The sequence below is a fragment of the Hemibagrus wyckioides genome, linkage group LG22, assembly GCF_019097595.1.
Source record: "Hemibagrus wyckioides isolate EC202008001 linkage group LG22, SWU_Hwy_1.0, whole genome shotgun sequence".
Classification (NCBI taxonomy): domain Eukaryota; kingdom Metazoa; phylum Chordata; class Actinopteri; order Siluriformes; family Bagridae; genus Hemibagrus; species Hemibagrus wyckioides.
The window spans coordinates 11,792,184-11,811,323 of NC_080731.1; the positions used below are offsets into that span (position 1 = coordinate 11,792,184).

Genomic DNA, 19,140 nt, shown 5'->3' on the forward strand with positions numbered 1-19,140 from the left:
ATTGATTTAAGTTTGTTAGAAAAATACAACTGACAGGTACAAGCAAAAAACCACACACCTCTCACACCTCTAGTTAGGACTATTTACGAACAGTCAGAGCTAGAATCCATATGATATGGTTCATTAAAGGGTTTAAATCCTAATACAGATAAAGAAATGGATACAGATATTTGGAGTATTAAACACATATAGATACAGAGAGCAGCATTGCACTATACCCCAAACAGGAATTCACGGAGAGATGAAAAAACCGAATGGATAAGACTCGAGACATTTAGATTTTCTATTGCTGAGTCATATTGCAAATTCATTTTGTGGCTCACTTTGTTTTCTGGCAACCCAGAACGACCAGATAAAGATAGAAAATGCAGACTCTTTTAGTAGGTTTGGATGGAGATAATAGGAGAACCAGGCACTTGTGACATGACTCAGACATGTGAGATTCACATTGGCTGAATGCTGAGACATTAAGGAGGTCAGATTAATGTGGCTATACGAATATAAAAGCCCAAATGATGTAACACCACGTTTCCCTCAAATGCATTCATTCTGAACCCAAACAAAGGGTTATTGTTGCTCTACACTGTAACTACAGAGTCTGACATTTTACACAGAGGTTGAAATAATTGTACTGAGTTGCAATTTGGCTACATTTGGCCAACATGTTGCTTAAATTTTATTCTGTATAGTTGCAAGCCAAAATGAACCCAGTGCTTGATGGGAATTTGCCTGTGGCCTGGCATTTTTCAACAAGTACACAATTAGACCTGATTCATTGTGTGATCTTTGGGAAATACACCAGCAAACCCATGGCACAAAAGCCACTGAAATGGTTTGTCCATGTCTGTGAGTGTCAAACTTTTTTTTTTGGTTGTTGAAAAAAATGACAATACAAAATTCTAATATCAGAAAGCTATTAAATAAAGTTTGAGGCTGTGGATTCTGAAAATGGTCATATTTTGTCCAGTTTAATTTGTTCTGTTTCCAGGCTAGTGACTCAAACTAATTTGTGTTACTCCATGTATGACCTGAGAATGAATTCTGTGCTTAACTATAACAGTGCTTGTCTTATTTGGACTTCCTACATGAATAATAACTGTGGAATATAACTGTGGTTATCAATTTTCAATTATATACTGTGTCTGGACAGATTAGGGGCAACAGCTTTATTAAAGACTGCAACAGCCAGAAAGTAAAAACTCATTTCCAAACTGCCAACCTGTCAAAACTAACTGTACAGGGGCCAATCTAGCATAATTACATAATCACCTATACATATTTTTTTTCCCTTCAGCCAGTGAAGGCATTATATTTGCAGGTCCAATGTGGATTTACATGGAATTATCAAGTAACATGCAGATGAACTGATTAGAGCTTTGAAATTGAACCAAACTCAGTCAAGGTCATAGCAAGGCCAACATTTTTCTTCAATAGATTCCTTCCTGCTTGAAGAGTATTCTTAGGAAATTTTATGCATGCATTTTAGTGTGTTAAGCCCATCAGCATTTGAATACTATTTAACTGCTATTTTAAATATAGTAAATACTGTGTGTATATATATACTAATTTTAATGGAAAATAGGAGAAAAAATGGAAAAAAATAGTAAAAATAAATAAATAAATAAATAAATAAATAAATAAATAAATAAATAAATAAATAAATAAACAAACATCTCAGATTTGTGCTGTTATATCTCCCAGAAAAATAATTAAAGAAAAATAATTAAAAAATTTGTGCAGCTATATCCGATCTAGTAAGAAAAAAACTGTGGCCCTGAACAAGTATGTATTCTGAAATAAATTTAGACAAAGCCCCATAAATAACTCTATTTCAACTGTCCCAGTTATTCAACTGTAGGTACTGACAGCTACAAACTGACCATAATATATATTTTTGTAAAATATGGGAAGCTAATTGTGTCTTTCCATTGCTCCTGTCATCCATGGCACAGATTTCTGAGCAAAGACAGATCTACAGTAATATTTTCCAGAATATTTTAAATAATTGTTGAGAAATATGTGAAAGCAGAGGAACAGCCAAAATAACAGTAATAAAGGCAAAGACAACTCTGGGTCCAGACTCAAAAAATCACTTCATAATTTAATGTGTGAAAGACAGAAAATATTTATAAATATAGTAGAGTGTGAGTTGTAGTGATTCTGGGAGCATCCACTAGGCCTTGTACATCAGTCTATGTACAATTCTCATTTGTTTCAGATAATGTTTGAGATATATCATAATCATAAATCATAATGTTTCCCAGGGCTTTAGATCAGGAAATGTGATAAAACTTAGTCTTGGGGGTGGACTTGATTGTAGCTAATAATACATTTCTTACATTTACATTTACAACACTTGGCAGATGCCCTTATCCAAAGCGACTTCCAAAAATACTAAAAATGACATGCTGCTGCAAATAGGTCAGGATCTTTTTAAAAGCTGTCAGTCTTGTACTGTGCATTCCCAAGTATGTGCTTCTGGGAAGTTGCATGGGGCAGGGGTATATTGGTGTGAGGCTTGTATTAAACAGACAGATGTGTAGGTGCTTCTATTTAGACGTTAACACCTAAGGCAACTGCTTATATTGCCTAAGTGTGAGGGGCAACTGCTCACACTCTCTCTGTCCTTTCTCTGTCCTGTCTTATGCGTTGTTAAGAGCTCTTTCCTCTGGCTAGGTTCTTCTTTCGATCTCTCTCTCTCTCTCTCTCTCTCTCCGAAAATGGCACACCAATTTTTCTTTAAATCCTCCATTTAATCGACTTCATGTAGTAAAACTTTCTTTTTTTTTAACATATAAAGAAAATGAATTGTAGTTGTACTGTAGTGGGTTGCTGAATGTGTTTCTGTTAATAGTTTTACTCCTTCGTGTTCATCACACAGTCATATGCTTTTCCTTTTTTACTGGTTGGTAATTACAGATCTCGTATATTTTCCCCATGTTATACTACTAGCTTTCTCTTTAATTTTTCATGTACCGGCTTTATTATACAGTTTCATTTCTACAATGATGACACTCAAATCTATCATAACACTCCAACCCGGAATTGCATTTAGTTTAGAGGAAGGATATATTAAATATATACATGAAAAATATATTAAATCATATATCATAGTCATATATTTACCAATTACACACACACACACACAGAAACACACTCAAATAATACAGTAGATATAAGATGATTTCATTCAATCATTTCATGCAATCTTCTACATAACATTTTAACAGTACTCAAAATATATACTCAAATGTTTTTTAGTTCCCAGGGAGTTCTGTGTGCATGATGTCTTTAGGGAAGAGTGGATTTAAAGAGTGCAAATAATTTAAAAACATCTAAATGATGTATATTTAAATGAATTACAGACTTGCTTACATAGTCTGGATGCACAAAGACATTTTTAATACAGTATTAAGAAAACATAAACTGTAAAAGACAATTGGTGTATGGTTTAATATACTTTACAACCCCATATTCGTAATACATTTATCAAGTAATAAAGTTAACACACCTAATCCTTACTTTCCATGAAATACTAGACAAATAGACAAACTATGCTCCAAATCAACAAACTTTCAGCCTATGAGTGCAGTATTGTCCTGTGAGCACATTGTCAGTGAGGCAGCATCATATACTGTATGCCTACATGTACTCAACTGAAATGAACCCCTTTATACATGTTCCATTCTGTTTCAGCATTCATTAAACTGCTGTCTAATTATTTTTATTTTAGAGTTCTTTCATGTACTGTCTTTATTGACTATAGTGCAAGTATGAATAGAAAACTAAAGACAAATGAACAGTATGTGATACTGAAAAAGCCCTTTTTCACATCTATTGACCAGACTTCAAGGAAATCTTCTAAATGAATGAAATGCTAAAGGTGGACTGCACCACAGGACAACATCTGTTGCCTGGAATGAAAGAACGTTTAGATAGGCTAATATGTGGTTTGTGGCCCTTCCTGGTAGGACCAAAGTGGGGGCAACCCACAAAGAAATTACTTGTGAGAAGTTGATTGATATTTCAGCTAAATTTCCTGTTTACATACGGATAAGGATAAGTTTCCTTACTCACACAGGAGCTTGGCTGAAGTGGCTTTGAGGGGATACTCTGCACACAGCTTAATGTTAAGGCTCAACTTCTCTTAAGATCAGAAAGCTGTGTGGAAGTGTAGACTTTCAGAAGATACCAGACACTGATCAGGTTTATTACCAATTGGAGTCAATTTTATAACACAGCTGTTTGTTCTATACTAGTTGATTCTGAGTGGCAACTTCATTGGTGCACACTTCTACGGTGGTTTTGATTAATACGATTGAATTTCCGGCCACACCACTGCTGGAAAATCCTCTCATTTCCAGCAGACATTGGAGCTGATATTCAACGGATGATATCCGCTTGTGGTACCAGGTCATAAAAACCATCTGAGTTCCATTATTGTCCGCGAGTCTGGAATAAGAAACAATATGTCTCAGCTCGACACATGTGAGTGGTTAAATTGATGTCTTTTCTTGACTAGCGAGAACATTTCTTACTAGTTTATTTATTAGGTACTCACAAATTCCCTAAGATATCCATAGAATATCAGATATATTTTGAAGATCACGCACATTTAGAAATGGACATTAGATACATATCAAAACAAGATGACCTGTAGGATTTATCCCGGAGAAAGAGAGCAAGGACTGCTAAACGGAGGTGAGACTGAAGCAGCCTTCCGACGTGCATCATGCACCATGCTCAGGTTCAGCACTGAGATGTGAGAGCCTTCTGTTTGTGACGGAGGGTTCTGGTTGCGTCGTGCTGAATCGCTGCTCTGTTGGGGCTCCGCTGCACACTCTCACTGCCTGTTTGTTGAGGTCGGGTCAATGAGGGCTCTATTCAGAGGAGGAATTTCACAGTAAAGGACAGCCACTGGCACACCCGAGTCATGATCAGGAAAATGTAGTTGTGAGCCAGCTCATGAGAAAATGATCTGGATCAAGTCCAGTCATTTGTTGTAAGGGTAGTACAGTATGCTCTAAATGTATTTGTCTATTTAATTCATCTTAACCACAAGTTTTACTACAATGTACATTAAATTTAATTTCAAGTGTTTGATTCTGGATATGATTCGCATGGAGGTGCAGCTGGGTTGCAATGCCATCTCACAGCTCCAAGGTTCACAGGTTGATGCTAAGGTTATGGAGTTTTGCATTTTCACCCTGGGTCTGTGTGGGTTTCGTCTGGGTTCTCCAGTTTCCTCCCAGTGCCCAAAAACATGCTAGTATGTGGACTGGCTTAATCTGACATTAATGTAGGTGTGAATGTGTGTATACGTCACAAACCACAAATCGGATCCATCGCAAACCTGAACAGGAGTCAGAATAAGCATTTAGCATTATTGAGAAGCACTCGTTTTCCGAATCAGACAGAGGAAATTTTGGCGATATACCCAAAGGCTTTAGACTTTTATATGTAATTTACAAACTCACATAATGATGTGGTTGAAGTTTCTATTCTATATAATTATACAACAAACAATAGCTAACCTTTTTAATATACATCCATCTATAAAATAAAAACAAAACAAAAACCAACAGAATTTTGTCGGGTTATTTGCCAACAACATTTAGTCTGGTTATTTACCAACAACATTTAGTTGGGTTATTTACCAACAACATTTAGTCTGGTTATTTACCAACAACATTTATTTGAGTTATTTACCAGCAACATTTAGTGGGGTTATTTACCAACAACATTTAGTTGGGTTATTTACCAACAACATTTAGTCTGGTTATTTACCAACAACATTTAGTCTGGTTATTTACCAACAACATTTAGTTGGGTTATTTACCAACAACATTTAGTCTGGTTATTTACCAACAACATTTAGTCTGGTTATTTACCAACAACATTTAGTCTGGTTATTTACCAACAACATTTAGTCTGGTTATTTACCAACAACATTTAGTCTGGTTATTTACCAACAACATTTAGTCTGGTTATTTACCAACAACATTTAGTCTGGTTATTTACCAACAACATTTATTTGAGTTATTTACCAGCAACATTTAGTTGGGTTATTTACCAACAACATTTAGTTGGGTTATTTACCAACAACATTTAGTTGGGTTATTTACCAACAACATTTAGTTGGGTTATTTACCAACAACATTTAGTCTGGTTATTTACCAACAACATTTAGTCTGGTTATTTACCAACAACATTTAGTTGGGTTATTTACCAACAACATTTAGTCTGGTTATTTACCAACAACATTTAGTCTGGTTATTTACCAACAACATTTAGTCTGGTTATTTACCAACAACATTTAGTCTGGTTATTTACCAACAACATTTATTTGGGTTATTTACCAACAACATTTAGTCTGGTTATATACCAACAACAATTAATCTGGTTATTTACCAACAACTTTTAGTCTGGTTATTTACCAACAACATTTATTTGGGTTATTTACCAACAACATTTAGTTGGGTTATTTACCAACAACATTTAGTCTGGTTATTTACCAACAACATTTAGTTGGGTTATTTACCAACAACATTTAGTTGGGTTATTTACCAACAACATTTAGTCTGGTTATTTACCAACAACATTTAGTCTGGTTATTTACCAACAACATTTAGTCTGGTTATTTACCAACAACATTTAGTCTGGTTATTTACCAACAACATTTAGTCTGGTTATTTACCAACAACATTTATTTGGGTTATTTACCAACAACATTTATTTGGGTTATTTACCAACAACATTTAGTTGGGTTATTTACCAACAACATTTAGTCTGGTTATTTACCAACAACATTTAGTTGGGTTATTTACCAACAACATTTAGTTGGGTTATTTACCAACAACATTTAGTTGGGTTATTTACCAACAACATTTAGTCTGGTTATTTACCAACAACATTTAGTTGGGTTATTTACCAACAACATTTAGTCTGGTTATTTACCAACAACATTTAGTCTGGTTATTTACCAACAACATTTAGTTGGGTTATTTACCAACAACATTTAGTCTGGTTATTTACCAACAACATTTAGTCTGGTTATTTACCAACAACATTTAGTCTGGTTATTTACCAACAACATTTAGTCTGGTTATTTACCAACAACATTTAGTCTGGTTATTTACCAACAACATTTAGTCTGGTTATTTACCAACAACATTTAGTCTGGTTATTTACCAACAACATTTATTTGAGTTATTTACCAGCAACATTTAGTTGGGTTATTTACCAACAACATTTAGTTGGGTTATTTACCAACAACATTTAGTTGGGTTATTTACCAACAACATTTAGTTGGGTTATTTACCAACAACATTTAGTCTGGTTATTTACCAACAACATTTAGTCTGGTTATTTACCAACAACATTTAGTTGGGTTATTTACCAACAACATTTAGTCTGGTTATTTACCAACAACATTTAGTCTGGTTATTTACCAACAACATTTAGTCTGGTTATTTACCAACAACATTTAGTCTGGTTATTTACCAACAACATTTAGTCTGGTTATTTACCAACAACATTTATTTGGGTTATTTACCAACAACATTTAGTCTGGTTATATACCAACAACAATTAATCTGGTTATTTACCAACAACTTTTAGTCTGGTTATTTACCAACAACATTTATTTGGGTTATTTACCAACAACATTTAGTTGGGTTATTTACCAACAACATTTAGTCTGGTTATTTACCAACAACATTTAGTTGGGTTATTTACCAACAACATTTAGTTGGGTTATTTACCAACAACATTTAGTCTGGTTATTTACCAACAACATTTAGTCTGGTTATTTACCAACAACATTTAGTCTGGTTATTTACCAACAACATTTAGTCTGGTTATTTACCAACAACATTTAGTCTGGTTATTTACCAACAACATTTATTTGGGTTATTTACCAACAACATTTATTTGGGTTATTTACCAACAACATTTAGTTGGGTTATTTACCAACAACATTTAGTCTGGTTATTTACCAACAACATTTAGTTGGGTTATTTACCAACAACATTTAGTTGGGTTATTTACCAACAACATTTAGTTGGGTTATTTACCAACAACATTTAGTTGGGTTATTTACCAACAACATTTAGTTGGGTTATTTACCAACAACATTTAGTCTGGTTATTTACCAACAACATTTAGTCTGGTTATTTACCAACAACATTTATTTGGGTTATTTACCAACAACATTTATTTGGGTTATTTACCAACAACATTTAGTTGGGTTATTTACCAACAACATTTAGTCTGGTTATTTACCAACAACATTTAGTCTGGTTATTTACCAACAACATTTAGTCTGGTTATTTACCAACAACATTTAGTTGGGTTATTTACCAACAACATTTAGTTGGGTTATTTACCAACAACATTTAGTCTGGTTATTTACCAACAACATTTAGTCTGGTTATTTACCAACAACATTTAGTCTGGTTATTTACCAACAACATTTAGTCTGGTTATTTACCAACAACATTTAGTCTGGTTATTTACCAACAACATTTAGTCTGGTTATTTACCAACAACATTTATTTGGGTTATTTACCAACAACATTTAGTTGGGTTATTTACCAACAACATTTAGTTGGGTTATTTACCAACAACATTTAGTCTGGTTATTTACCAACAACATTTAGTCTGGTTATTTACCAACAACATTTAGTCTGGTTATTTACCAACAACATTTAGTCTGGTTATTTACCAACAACATTTAGTCTGGTTATTTACCAACAACATTTAGTCTGGTTATTTACCAACAACATTTAGTTGGGTTATTTACCAACAACATTTAGTTGGGTTATTTACCAACAACATTTAGTTGGGTTATTTACCAACAACATTTAGTCTGGTTATTTACCAACAACATTTAGTTGGGTTATTTACCAACAACATTTAGTTGGGTTATTTACCAACAACATTTAGTCTGGTTATTTACCAACAACATTTAGTTGGGTTATTTACCAACAACATTTAGTTGGGTTATTTACCAACAACATTTAGTTGGGTTATTTACCAACAACATTTAGTCTGGTTATTTACCAACAACATTTAGTTGGGTTATTTACCAACAACATTTAGTTGGGTTATTTACCAACAACATTTAGTTGGGTTATTTACCAACAACATTTAGTTGGGTTATTTACCAACAAAATTTAGTCTGGTTATTTACCAACATTGAGTTTTGGTGCTTTGAGGACCAAAGCCTTTAGGCTCCTTCTGTAGCTGTGTTAATAATGGATTGGTATGGAGAAGTTGCTTTTCTGACACCTTCATTTTTGTTTCTTAAGTCTCAAATGAAAGGATGAGATCTCGTTTGAAGGCAACACTGAATGAATGGTTATTTGTATGAAGACACACCTTCTGAGGATCTTGTAGTAGCAGAGGCGAGCGGTTTGTCTTTCTCTCAGTCAGTTGAGGGCGACAGAGGGAGGCCGAGTTTCTCCCGTGTCCCACATCTCCCTCTTTCACTTTAACGTTTCTTTGGCTTCAGACATCGACTCGCGAGCTTCTTGTCTTTTTTTTTCTTTCTTTTTTTGAGAATCATGTCTTCACCAAAATGGACTTATCTTTTTTTCCTGCACTGCTGAAGATCGCTTGCTTTCTGATGGAGTCCTCTGCATCGTGCCTAGTGAAGGAAAACTCTCGCTTCGGCACTCGGGACGGAGTACGAGCTGTAGTCGCGTACTAGCGCTCTTCCACACTTTTCCGTGAAGATCTTGAGACCCTCGTCGAGAACTTAAGGATATTCGGGCATGGAAATGCTTCCCACAAAGCTGTCATGTCTTGGCCGTAGTAAACCTTTTCAAAAAAGAATGAAGTAACCCGCAATGGAGCCGGATAATGCCCCGCACTCCAAACTCAGACAGGCTGGAGTCGGGGGGTGAGTACACTGAAATCGGTCAGAACTTTATCTCAGACCACTGCACAGTCTGATGTGGATACACTTACACTGTTACCTGGCAATGTTGTCAATGTTATCAAACATAACATTACAGATAAAGTGCATAAATGAATGTTGTTGCCAGTACTGTCACATTTGTGTCCGCAATGAATGAATGAGATAGAAAAAAAACAATAACATCTGCACCCAGATGTGAAGAACTGATCGTGTTGTTCATTTCGTATTGTATTCAGTCTGAAATGAATGAACAAATTACAATTTGTTCCCAGAAGTGTACTCTTCCTTGGTGCTACTATCAAACTGACACCCAAGTATCCTGTATTATACCTTAAGGTACATAACTGACCCTTAAGGACCACTCTTTAAAAGATAATTAAAGATATTCCTTGATGCTAACACCCCAATAACATGGAAAAATTAAGTTTGGACACCGATTTTCGATAGTGTTGGCGTCTTAGCTACAACTGTTCATTCAAAAACATCAGAATATTATCTACACGCCATCATTTCTGTGACTTTACACATTTCACACGTTTTTTTTTGTGTCATGTGAGCAAGTGCACCCGTTAAATTATGTCTGATTAATAACCATGAGCAGCAATATACTCTTCTTCAGTGTTCCTCAACAAGGAAGCCCACTGTTGATAAATCGCCAATGGTTTAACATCAGCTAGACCTAATGTCTAACATAAATGTCTAAAGAGAGACATATCTAAAAAGGAAACTGAGTGCTGTTTCCACTTTAGTTTTGTAGTATAAGTCAGAATTACCCACCCTGTTTTGAACCTTTGGCAGTCAGGTAGGCATGAGGCTGCGGGAAAGGACATGCGGATGATTGAACAAAAGTGTATACACCAGTTTCTGAATCCCAGCACACATTTACGTGTTTTCCTACCCCAAAGGTACAGGAGACAACTCATCGGCTAATGAATAATCCCTTCATGTAGGTGTTAGAACATGTGAAAGGATCGTTCATTAGACAGTTTTCTCCAGGACCTGGAATGGAAAACGTTGGAAGGCAGCATACACAAGGATGTGCCAGTGTGAAAATTACTTTCCGTACCAACTATTAACATCTCAGCTAGCTAATAGGAATGGAAAAGCAACATGCTGCCTATATTTTTGCACTTGAGCTTTGAGAGATAAAGATTATAGACTGTAAATGAACTTAATTATAATCTTTTCAAAGCATTGTCTCACTCGTGGTCATTTACTAGGTCACTGGCATGGTGAAGTGCCTGTTAACAGGTCACTTCCTCTGGGTTTCACCCTCAATAGGTGGCAGCTGATCAGTTTCTGGCTACACTTTGAAGAGTAACAGATGTGAGGAGTTCAGAGAAAGAGCTGCTCTCACTACTGGCCGTGCTGCTGGCCATGTGCTATAGTATTCTTGGAGAGTCATACACAGTGGCTAGTCATTCAAATAAGTAGCACTGCAGTCCAGACTGGAAGAGGTTGCACTCAGGACTGTTGCTGTATTTGGGATGAAGTCAGAGCTGCTGCTATTAGTTCCTTTGGCAAAGTCTGGACAATTTGTCTTTTATTTGGCTTTATGAGGCACATTAAAAAAGCAAAGACACCTGCTGCTAGCATCCAAGTATGTGATTGTCAGCCAGATTAGCTGTTGTTATCTGAGTATGACAGACAAACAATGGGTGTGGGTGGGCATAAGCAGTGATAGTTGGTGTTTCACATGTAACATGAGTATTAATACAATCATCATCAAGTTACAGTATACACAGTTTTATCAGACACATTAATGTACGATGCATATATCTTGTATTCTAACATACAGTCAATAACAGAACTATAAGATGCTGAAATTAATACATAAACAAATAAAACAAGCCCCAACTGGGAACAACATAAAATAATGTTTTGGGGTTTTCCCCAAAACACTTCTTTTTGAATTATTGGCACCCTCACAATTAACCTCCTTGGAGAGAACACCTCTGAGCCTCTTCCTGTAATGTCTAACAAAGCTGGAGACACTTCCAGAGGGATCTTGGGCATTGCCCCATGCGTAACATTTCATTTCAAGCTCTATTCTTGTGTTTGTGCTTCTGGAATGTCTTCTTTAATTCAGACCATAGCTTTTCAATAGGCCTTAAAGCCACAATCTAAGATGGTCTTTGGAGAACATTTTATGGTAATCTGGAGGTTTGTTTGGGTTCATTATCTTGCTAAAAGGTTAATCTAGTGCCAAGGCTTAATCCTCTGCCAGAGAAAGCCATGTTTTTACCTAAAGTATTCTGGTACTTTTACAGTTACTTTTCCCAAGAGCCTCTGGACCAGCAGCCACAAGGCAGCTCCAGCCTCCTTCACTTGAAACACATTTGGGTTGATGATAATTGGGTTATTAATGTATAACTTCTATGCCAACTTTACTTTCACTAAACATTCAGTAATCAGAACTAAATTGGACCACATGATTTGCCCTGTTTATAAGTTCAGTGCCCTGAAGATCAGAAAGATTTGCAAGCCTAATTGTACCTACATTAAACATATTTGTACCAAGTTGCACTTGAGTGACGTTGTGTATTCAATGGTTTTGAAGTTATTGCTGCTTGCAGCAAATTTAGATAATGGGTCACTGAAATGATTGAGGTGCCATGTCAGATCCAATAAACAGTTTATGCATTTGAGAAAGGACGAGTCCAAAATGCTATTTTAAAGGGGGAAAAAAAAGAGGTGAACACGTTTTATCCCAGTTCCAGGAACAATCATGGAATTGCAGTCAGAGTGACTGGAATAGGACTTTTGCTTGGGGCTGACAGATGATTCTTTTTGGGTTAGAATGTGCATATTCAGGATGTTCTTTTTAAATGATCTTTCAGCAATTGAGGTAATTTAGTGTTGAGATTTATACAGAAAATTCTTGATCAGTGAATAAATTTTATTTTTCTCCACAGGAGAATCTTATTTCTCTGCACGGTCCTCTACTGTACTTGCTATCTAGGGTTGGCCCAGGTACAGCCTGAAGGTAAATTATCATTATGTTGTTTTTTCTTTTCTTTTCTGTTCATATGCTGTACACTTAAAGTGTATGTAACTTTCATGGAGTGATTTATTTGTGCACCTGCAATTCATTTACATTGAAATGAAGATAGTTGTGCTTGAAATGATATTTTGGTGTAGCTGTGGGTCGCTTTACCAGCTATACATTTTCAGAGATTGCAGAAGACGAGTGGTGTAGCTTTGTGTATTGAGGATAGCTAAGATAATTTGATGTGCATAGCATCATCTTGGTCCATGCAACTAGTAATCCTAATGTAAAATCAACAGACTTTTCGACCGTTGTTCTTTGTTACAGAGTAAATCTGAACACTATGAACTCTTCTGTGATCATCCAAATAAGATAATCTCTCAAATTAGTTTATTAAACTTTTCCATGATTCAGAGGTCAGAGAGGCAGCCAGTGCTACTGTTTTCCTGTGGACTACTGGGGTCCACCTTTGCCAGCGCTAACAGTGGCTTGATTTATGCAGAAGCCTCAGATCAGGTCTGCTCTGAGTCAATTTGTTTAACTTAGGAGCTTAAAAAGCCCTCGCTTCAGCACAAATTTGCTATCCATCCATCAAAAAAACTCACCTGAAAGTAGTCTTGTGCTCAAATTCAGATGGCAACATGGAGAGCCAATGTGGATATTTCTGCATTTGTGGCCACAATGAAAAACAGTCCCTGTGGAATTGTTCTGTGGCTCATTTAGAGGGTTAGTGAGAAACCAGACAGACCAAGATCAAGATGTCTGTTACCATATTTCTTTTCAGAACATGGTGGTGTTCTCCATGTTTTTTTCCCCCACCTATCTTAATTGCTGTATGTTTTGTGTAGATAAGTAGCAAGTAGCTAGCGTAGCAGCAGGGGGCACATCTGGGTAGAATTGATTTCTTGAGCATTTAACTCGTTGTTATGTTTGCTTGTGTTTGCTTTAACCTTATGTAGGAGATCTTAATAGGTTAATGGACGTCCAGCCACCCACTAAGATTCAGTCATCTCCACATCTGTTCTTTGCATACTGTATCCCATGTGGGGGGGTCATTTCATCCATTTTCATCGTTCTAATGAACATTTGGCTTCACTTATCTCTAATGCACTGTATATTCTTACTCATATGTCATATCTCCAGTAGTAAAGCAGTGATTGTTGACTAACAGCTGGTCAAATAGCTTATTCTGACTATCTCTGTGAAACGTAGTGGAAAATCTAACTCATGGCATCTTAAAGCAATTAACAGAATTAAAACGCTGCCACTATAAGCTTTTATGTCTAATGCTGATGTTCAGCTCATGAAAGACGCTTTTGTTCTGCTTGGAGTGTAAGGTTGATGTTTATTTTCCATGTGTGGGACAGTCCATGGAACATGTTCTCCCACTACTGACTGAAATTTCCCTATTGCCCACGACCCCAACCCTGCATCACTTATGATAAGGCCGTCTTTGTAAATCAATCCTAGGGAAGGTTCTAGGTTTATTCTTAGCCATGGCTTTACAATGAACAATTTTTAACTTGTGCCCATTTAAAAAGCAGCAAGTCCTCACTTTTGACAGACGTTTTTGAAGGATATCCAGAGTGTCTTTGTGTTTTTGGTTCTGAGACTTGGAGTGCTGAGCTAAGCAATTCAAATGTGGTCTTTACTTTCCAATGAATCTGGGGACTTTCTGTGGAACATCGGTGTCTGCAACTCGACCTGCAGCCCAGATGCTCTTATGTCTCCTCCACTGCGTTAGGAACATGTCATGTTACCCATGACCTGTTCAGACAGAGCGGTGCTTTGAATGTAGCGTGCCTGGCAGCTTTCCACTCATTTGTTTGAGTGCTGATTCCTGTACTAAAAGTTTTGCTTTCACAATAGGACCTGTCTTACTTGATGTCTGGATCATGTCACATCCTTAATCGATATCAGGTGTTACTCAGCTGTTTGGCAGATGATATTTGTGATCGATTTCTGGATTACAGATGATAAGTGTTACTATCTCATCTCTTGCTCCCAACTGGAGTGCATACATGGATAATTACTGATACAGATTTTGTCTTTTTTTGTCAGCCTTTTTCTCTCACTCTTATTACAGTTTATAAATAGTCTCTTCCTCTCAGTGTGGCCTTTTTTCAGCTTGTTTTCCTTGGGGAGCTGTTAGGCCAAAAATGTATAGCTGTTACATAATCAACTGACCATCTGGTATGGATGTGCCGCGATATATGAAGTAGGGAAGAAAACTGCCATAGTCTTTTACAGAGTATATTTTCAGCTGTCAGTCTTCCATATTACTCTGATTAGAGATATTTGTTTTTATTAGTAATGGCTCACTGCCTACCTACGGTCAAACAACACTGATTTTCCTCCTGTCCTGATTGGTAAAACAAATAATTTACTTCATTTTCATAGGAATGTTTTGTCTCTGACTTATCTCTGTCTCTGAAATTTCTATTTATTACTGCCATATAAAGCTGATACTTTATTAATTTAGCATAATAATCTAGTAATCTGTTGTTTATTACTTCATATTTTAGACAGCAGAATGAAGTTGAACTTCAGCTGTCTTGTGTATTTTATACTTCATACTATCATATGTCATGAAACTGCAGATATATGGTTAACAAACTGTATTTTGTCCCAAATTCAGCTTCACTTGGACGATTTGCTATATATTTGCTACATCATATTTCTTTCAGATTTTCTTTCAAGGCTTTAATTGCAATGGCTTATGTAACATCTGGCTCTGTTTTTTTTTTTTAGATGTGGATATCCTCCAAAAGCTGGGCCTGGTGGGAAAAAGACCTTCATCAGGGACACGACCCTCTCTGTCAGGCGTCATTTTCTTCAAGTCAGGAGTTATCCTTACGCAGCGGGTGCGAATCGAAGTGCCTGTTAACTCTGTGGTGCCAGTCCCGCTGAGCACAGAGTTCTCTCTGATCTTCAGCATCTGCTCACACCGTATCAATAATGCATTCCTCTTCACCATTGTGTCAAAGAGGAAGAGACTTCAGCTAGGGGTGCAGTTCATCCCTGGCAAAATTGTAGTCTACGTTGGCCAAAAGAACTCTGTATATTTTGATTATGACATTCATAATGGCCAGTGGCACAACCTGGCTTTGGGCATCCAACCCCAAAGGGTCACTTTATATACTTCTTGTGGGAAGACAAGTGTACATGCAAATTTGCATTTTAAAAATGAGGAAACTCTGGATCCAGAAGGCTCCTTTCTATTAGGCAAAATGAGCCAGAACTCAGTGCAGTTCGAAGGAGCCATCTGCCAGTTTGACATACATCCTTCTGCCAAGGCAGCTCACAACTATTGTAAGTACATTAAACAACAATGCAGGGAAGCTGACACCTATCGAGCAAACCTACCACCACTTTTACCGCTGCTGCACCTGGATCCCAATATCTCCGTCACTCTACGGACCCCAATGACCATAACTGAGCTAATCACTAAAGGTTTCATTCCCAGCATGTCACAGGATAAAACAAGGATTAATGCTGAAATCTCAGGAGGACCTAATACGTCCATTCAAATAACATCCCGGAATGGGTCCTTGTCTCTGTCTGTGCATGGAACGGTGCCTCCGAGGTTGTCCAGACCAACTCTACAGATTCCCACACAGGCCAAAACATCAACTGTTACCCCCCTCCTGAAGACCAGGGCACCTCCAACATTTCCTAAGCCCACCCAGCAGAGCAGTTCTAAAAAGGGGAAAACTATAAAACTCCAGAAATCAAAAGATAACTATACACCTGTGACCACAAAACCAACCAGAAATAAGTTAGAAAGCGTTCCACCTTCAGCAGCAACCAAACCTTCCAGCATTTTGCCCGGCTCAAAAAGGCAACTGACTACTATAGCAGTGAAGAGATCCGTTCCAGAGGTGACCACCTTTCGCTACTCCAAGACCAATTCTTTTGTACCTGTTACCCCTGCAGCCACAGATGGTCTTCAAACCTTTGACCTGGAACCAACGCAGTTTTCCGTCTTGGCTGGACCCCCAGGACTAAAAGGAGAGCCAGGACCACCGGTAAATTCTTATGTTCTCTGTGATATAAACCAAAATGTCTCTTTGCACATGTAAGAGTGTCCTTAGTGTTTTTCCAGTCCAAATTGAGTCCTATTGAGCTTAAAAATATTTGTATTTAAAATGTAGGTATATCCTTCTATGTTCTCTGTTCCTCTGAATGAATGGAAAGGGTTTTCCCCAGGAGCAATGCACGCTTATGTGAAATTTCCGTTCTAACATTCTGGTTAGAAATGATCTGGCACATAAAACATCTTCATCAGCCGTTTGGCATCTGTGCTGGAGGATTGGCGTCCAGGCGATAGATTCTTTGGAGTGTGAGTTGAGGGAGAATGGAGTGTTTTGATAGAGGGCCAAAGGTAAAAGAGTGTAGGTAAGAACAAAGGTAAAAGAGCAAGGCGAGCATAGACATCAGTAAACCTTTCATCCAACTCATGTTATACCTCAGCGTTATTAAATTCTTTCATGTGTTTAGTGAGATGTTGATTCATTTTCTGTAACAGCAGTTCTGGCAATAGTTCAGGTGGTGACCATTTCATGTTACTGTTCTAATATTGTTTCTAAAGTAAGAACTCATTCACAAGGGCTTGTAAAGTGCACACTCCACATTATTTAAAAATAAAAATCGTGAAAGTGCTAATAAAGCAAAGCATTCTGATAGGAGACATTTGGAACATATATGGAGTCTCAGGTGATAGTTTCCACCACAGGAGCAGTTTGCACTTTTTGGTTTCTAAGTAATATAACAAGCTGCATTTTTTTCTGTATTAACTTCAGTAGAGGGAGAAACAAGAAGTTTTTGAGCGAGCAATTGTTTATATATCCTGCAGTGTAATGATAACAGGAATTAACATGTTCCAAAATATTAAATGGAACTATTTACAGATGAAAAGCATCATTAATAAATGATTAATTGTAAGTTTTAGCAAATTGGTATAAAAGGAATAAAACATAATAGGGCATGTTGTACAAAAAAATATTAGACTTTGGTGCAGTGATGTGTCCCATCACACCAGCCTTTTATTGATTAGTTTTCTAAATGATGTTTTGGCAGACTAAATTAATAATAAAATAATTGGTCTTGGTCACCATCATTAGTCTACCAGTCTGACGTAAAGGTCACAACAAAGAGGACTATGATTTTATAGTATAATTTAAGCAGTAGGGTTACTTCCTATATGGCCATAAAATGATCAGTTGTAATTGCAATATCAGCATCCAAACCGTAGGACACAAAAACCTCACTCTTAAAAGTGCAAAATCTTAAAACAGCTTTTTTTTATGTTCGAATTACAACAATTGACACTCCATGGTATGTAGATCAGTTTTTCCTAGCCCAAAACCATGCCTTATGGCATCCAGATGGCAGACTTAGCACTTTGCTTATTTTTAAGAACCTGTGAAATGTGAATTACTGGCTGTGCTCATGTGTTTTTAAGGCCCACCATGTTCTTAAAGCTTGATATTTGCTGCTTGAGGTTAGGTAACAAGCAGAACATAATGCTGATGCAGCACTTAATAAGTAAATTTGCTTTTGAAGACTGCTTCCAGTTTAAAGACCACTCATTAAGCATGGTTTCAGCAATGGAATAACATTGTCTGGATGAAAAGTCTAGAACTGGCCTGAATGGAAACTTCAATGGTGTCATCTTTGGTGCATTTGAACATTTGGTGGTCTTGGTTCAAAGCCCATTCAAGTAATCCTGTGAAAAGTGTGCAGCATTGACTGGTGACGTATCTGGCTATAGGATGCTTACATTAATTTTCCCATTGTTAGGTGATGAGGTCAATGGGCAGACGTTTAAGGAATGCCATGACGACCACCCTATGTTCCGCAGCCTAAACCATCACAACGTTTGTCTTAACATTTACACGGGATGAGCGAAGCAATGAATCTGAGCTTTATAGTGTAATAATGTCTTACTCTGTAACTGTTAGTATATGACAAGACCAAAGTTATAGCTGTTGTCTACATATCTTCCAGTTAAGCTTGTAGAGGGCTATGTGTAAAAGCAGATAGAGGGCTGTGTAAAAAGTAGGCCACTGCTGTACATCATGACTTACCTGTCATATTAACTATGACCAAATCAGCTAGCAACAGATGTTCTTCTCATTGTGATTGTCACACAGCCGAGCGCTTACTGCTGGAGAACCAAATTCCCAGAAAGATCAGCTACTGTTTTTTATTTTTTTTTATTTTCCTG

General features: G+C 36.9%; 1 protein-coding gene across 1 annotated transcript in view; it reads left to right on the top strand.

Moving 5' to 3' along the window:
• The first annotated feature begins 9,419 nt into the window (after positions 1-9,419).
• col27a1b (collagen, type XXVII, alpha 1b) overlaps positions 9,420-19,140 on the top strand; it is a 63,031-nt gene continuing 53,310 nt past the window's right edge. The window contains exons 1-3 of the mRNA XM_058375235.1: positions 9,420-9,904; positions 12,838-12,908; positions 15,663-16,939. Coding sequence (XP_058231218.1) covers positions 9,852-9,904; positions 12,838-12,908; positions 15,663-16,939 — 1,401 coding nt within the window. The 5' untranslated portion in view covers positions 9,420-9,851. The remainder of the gene's footprint in view (positions 9,905-12,837; positions 12,909-15,662; positions 16,940-19,140) is intronic.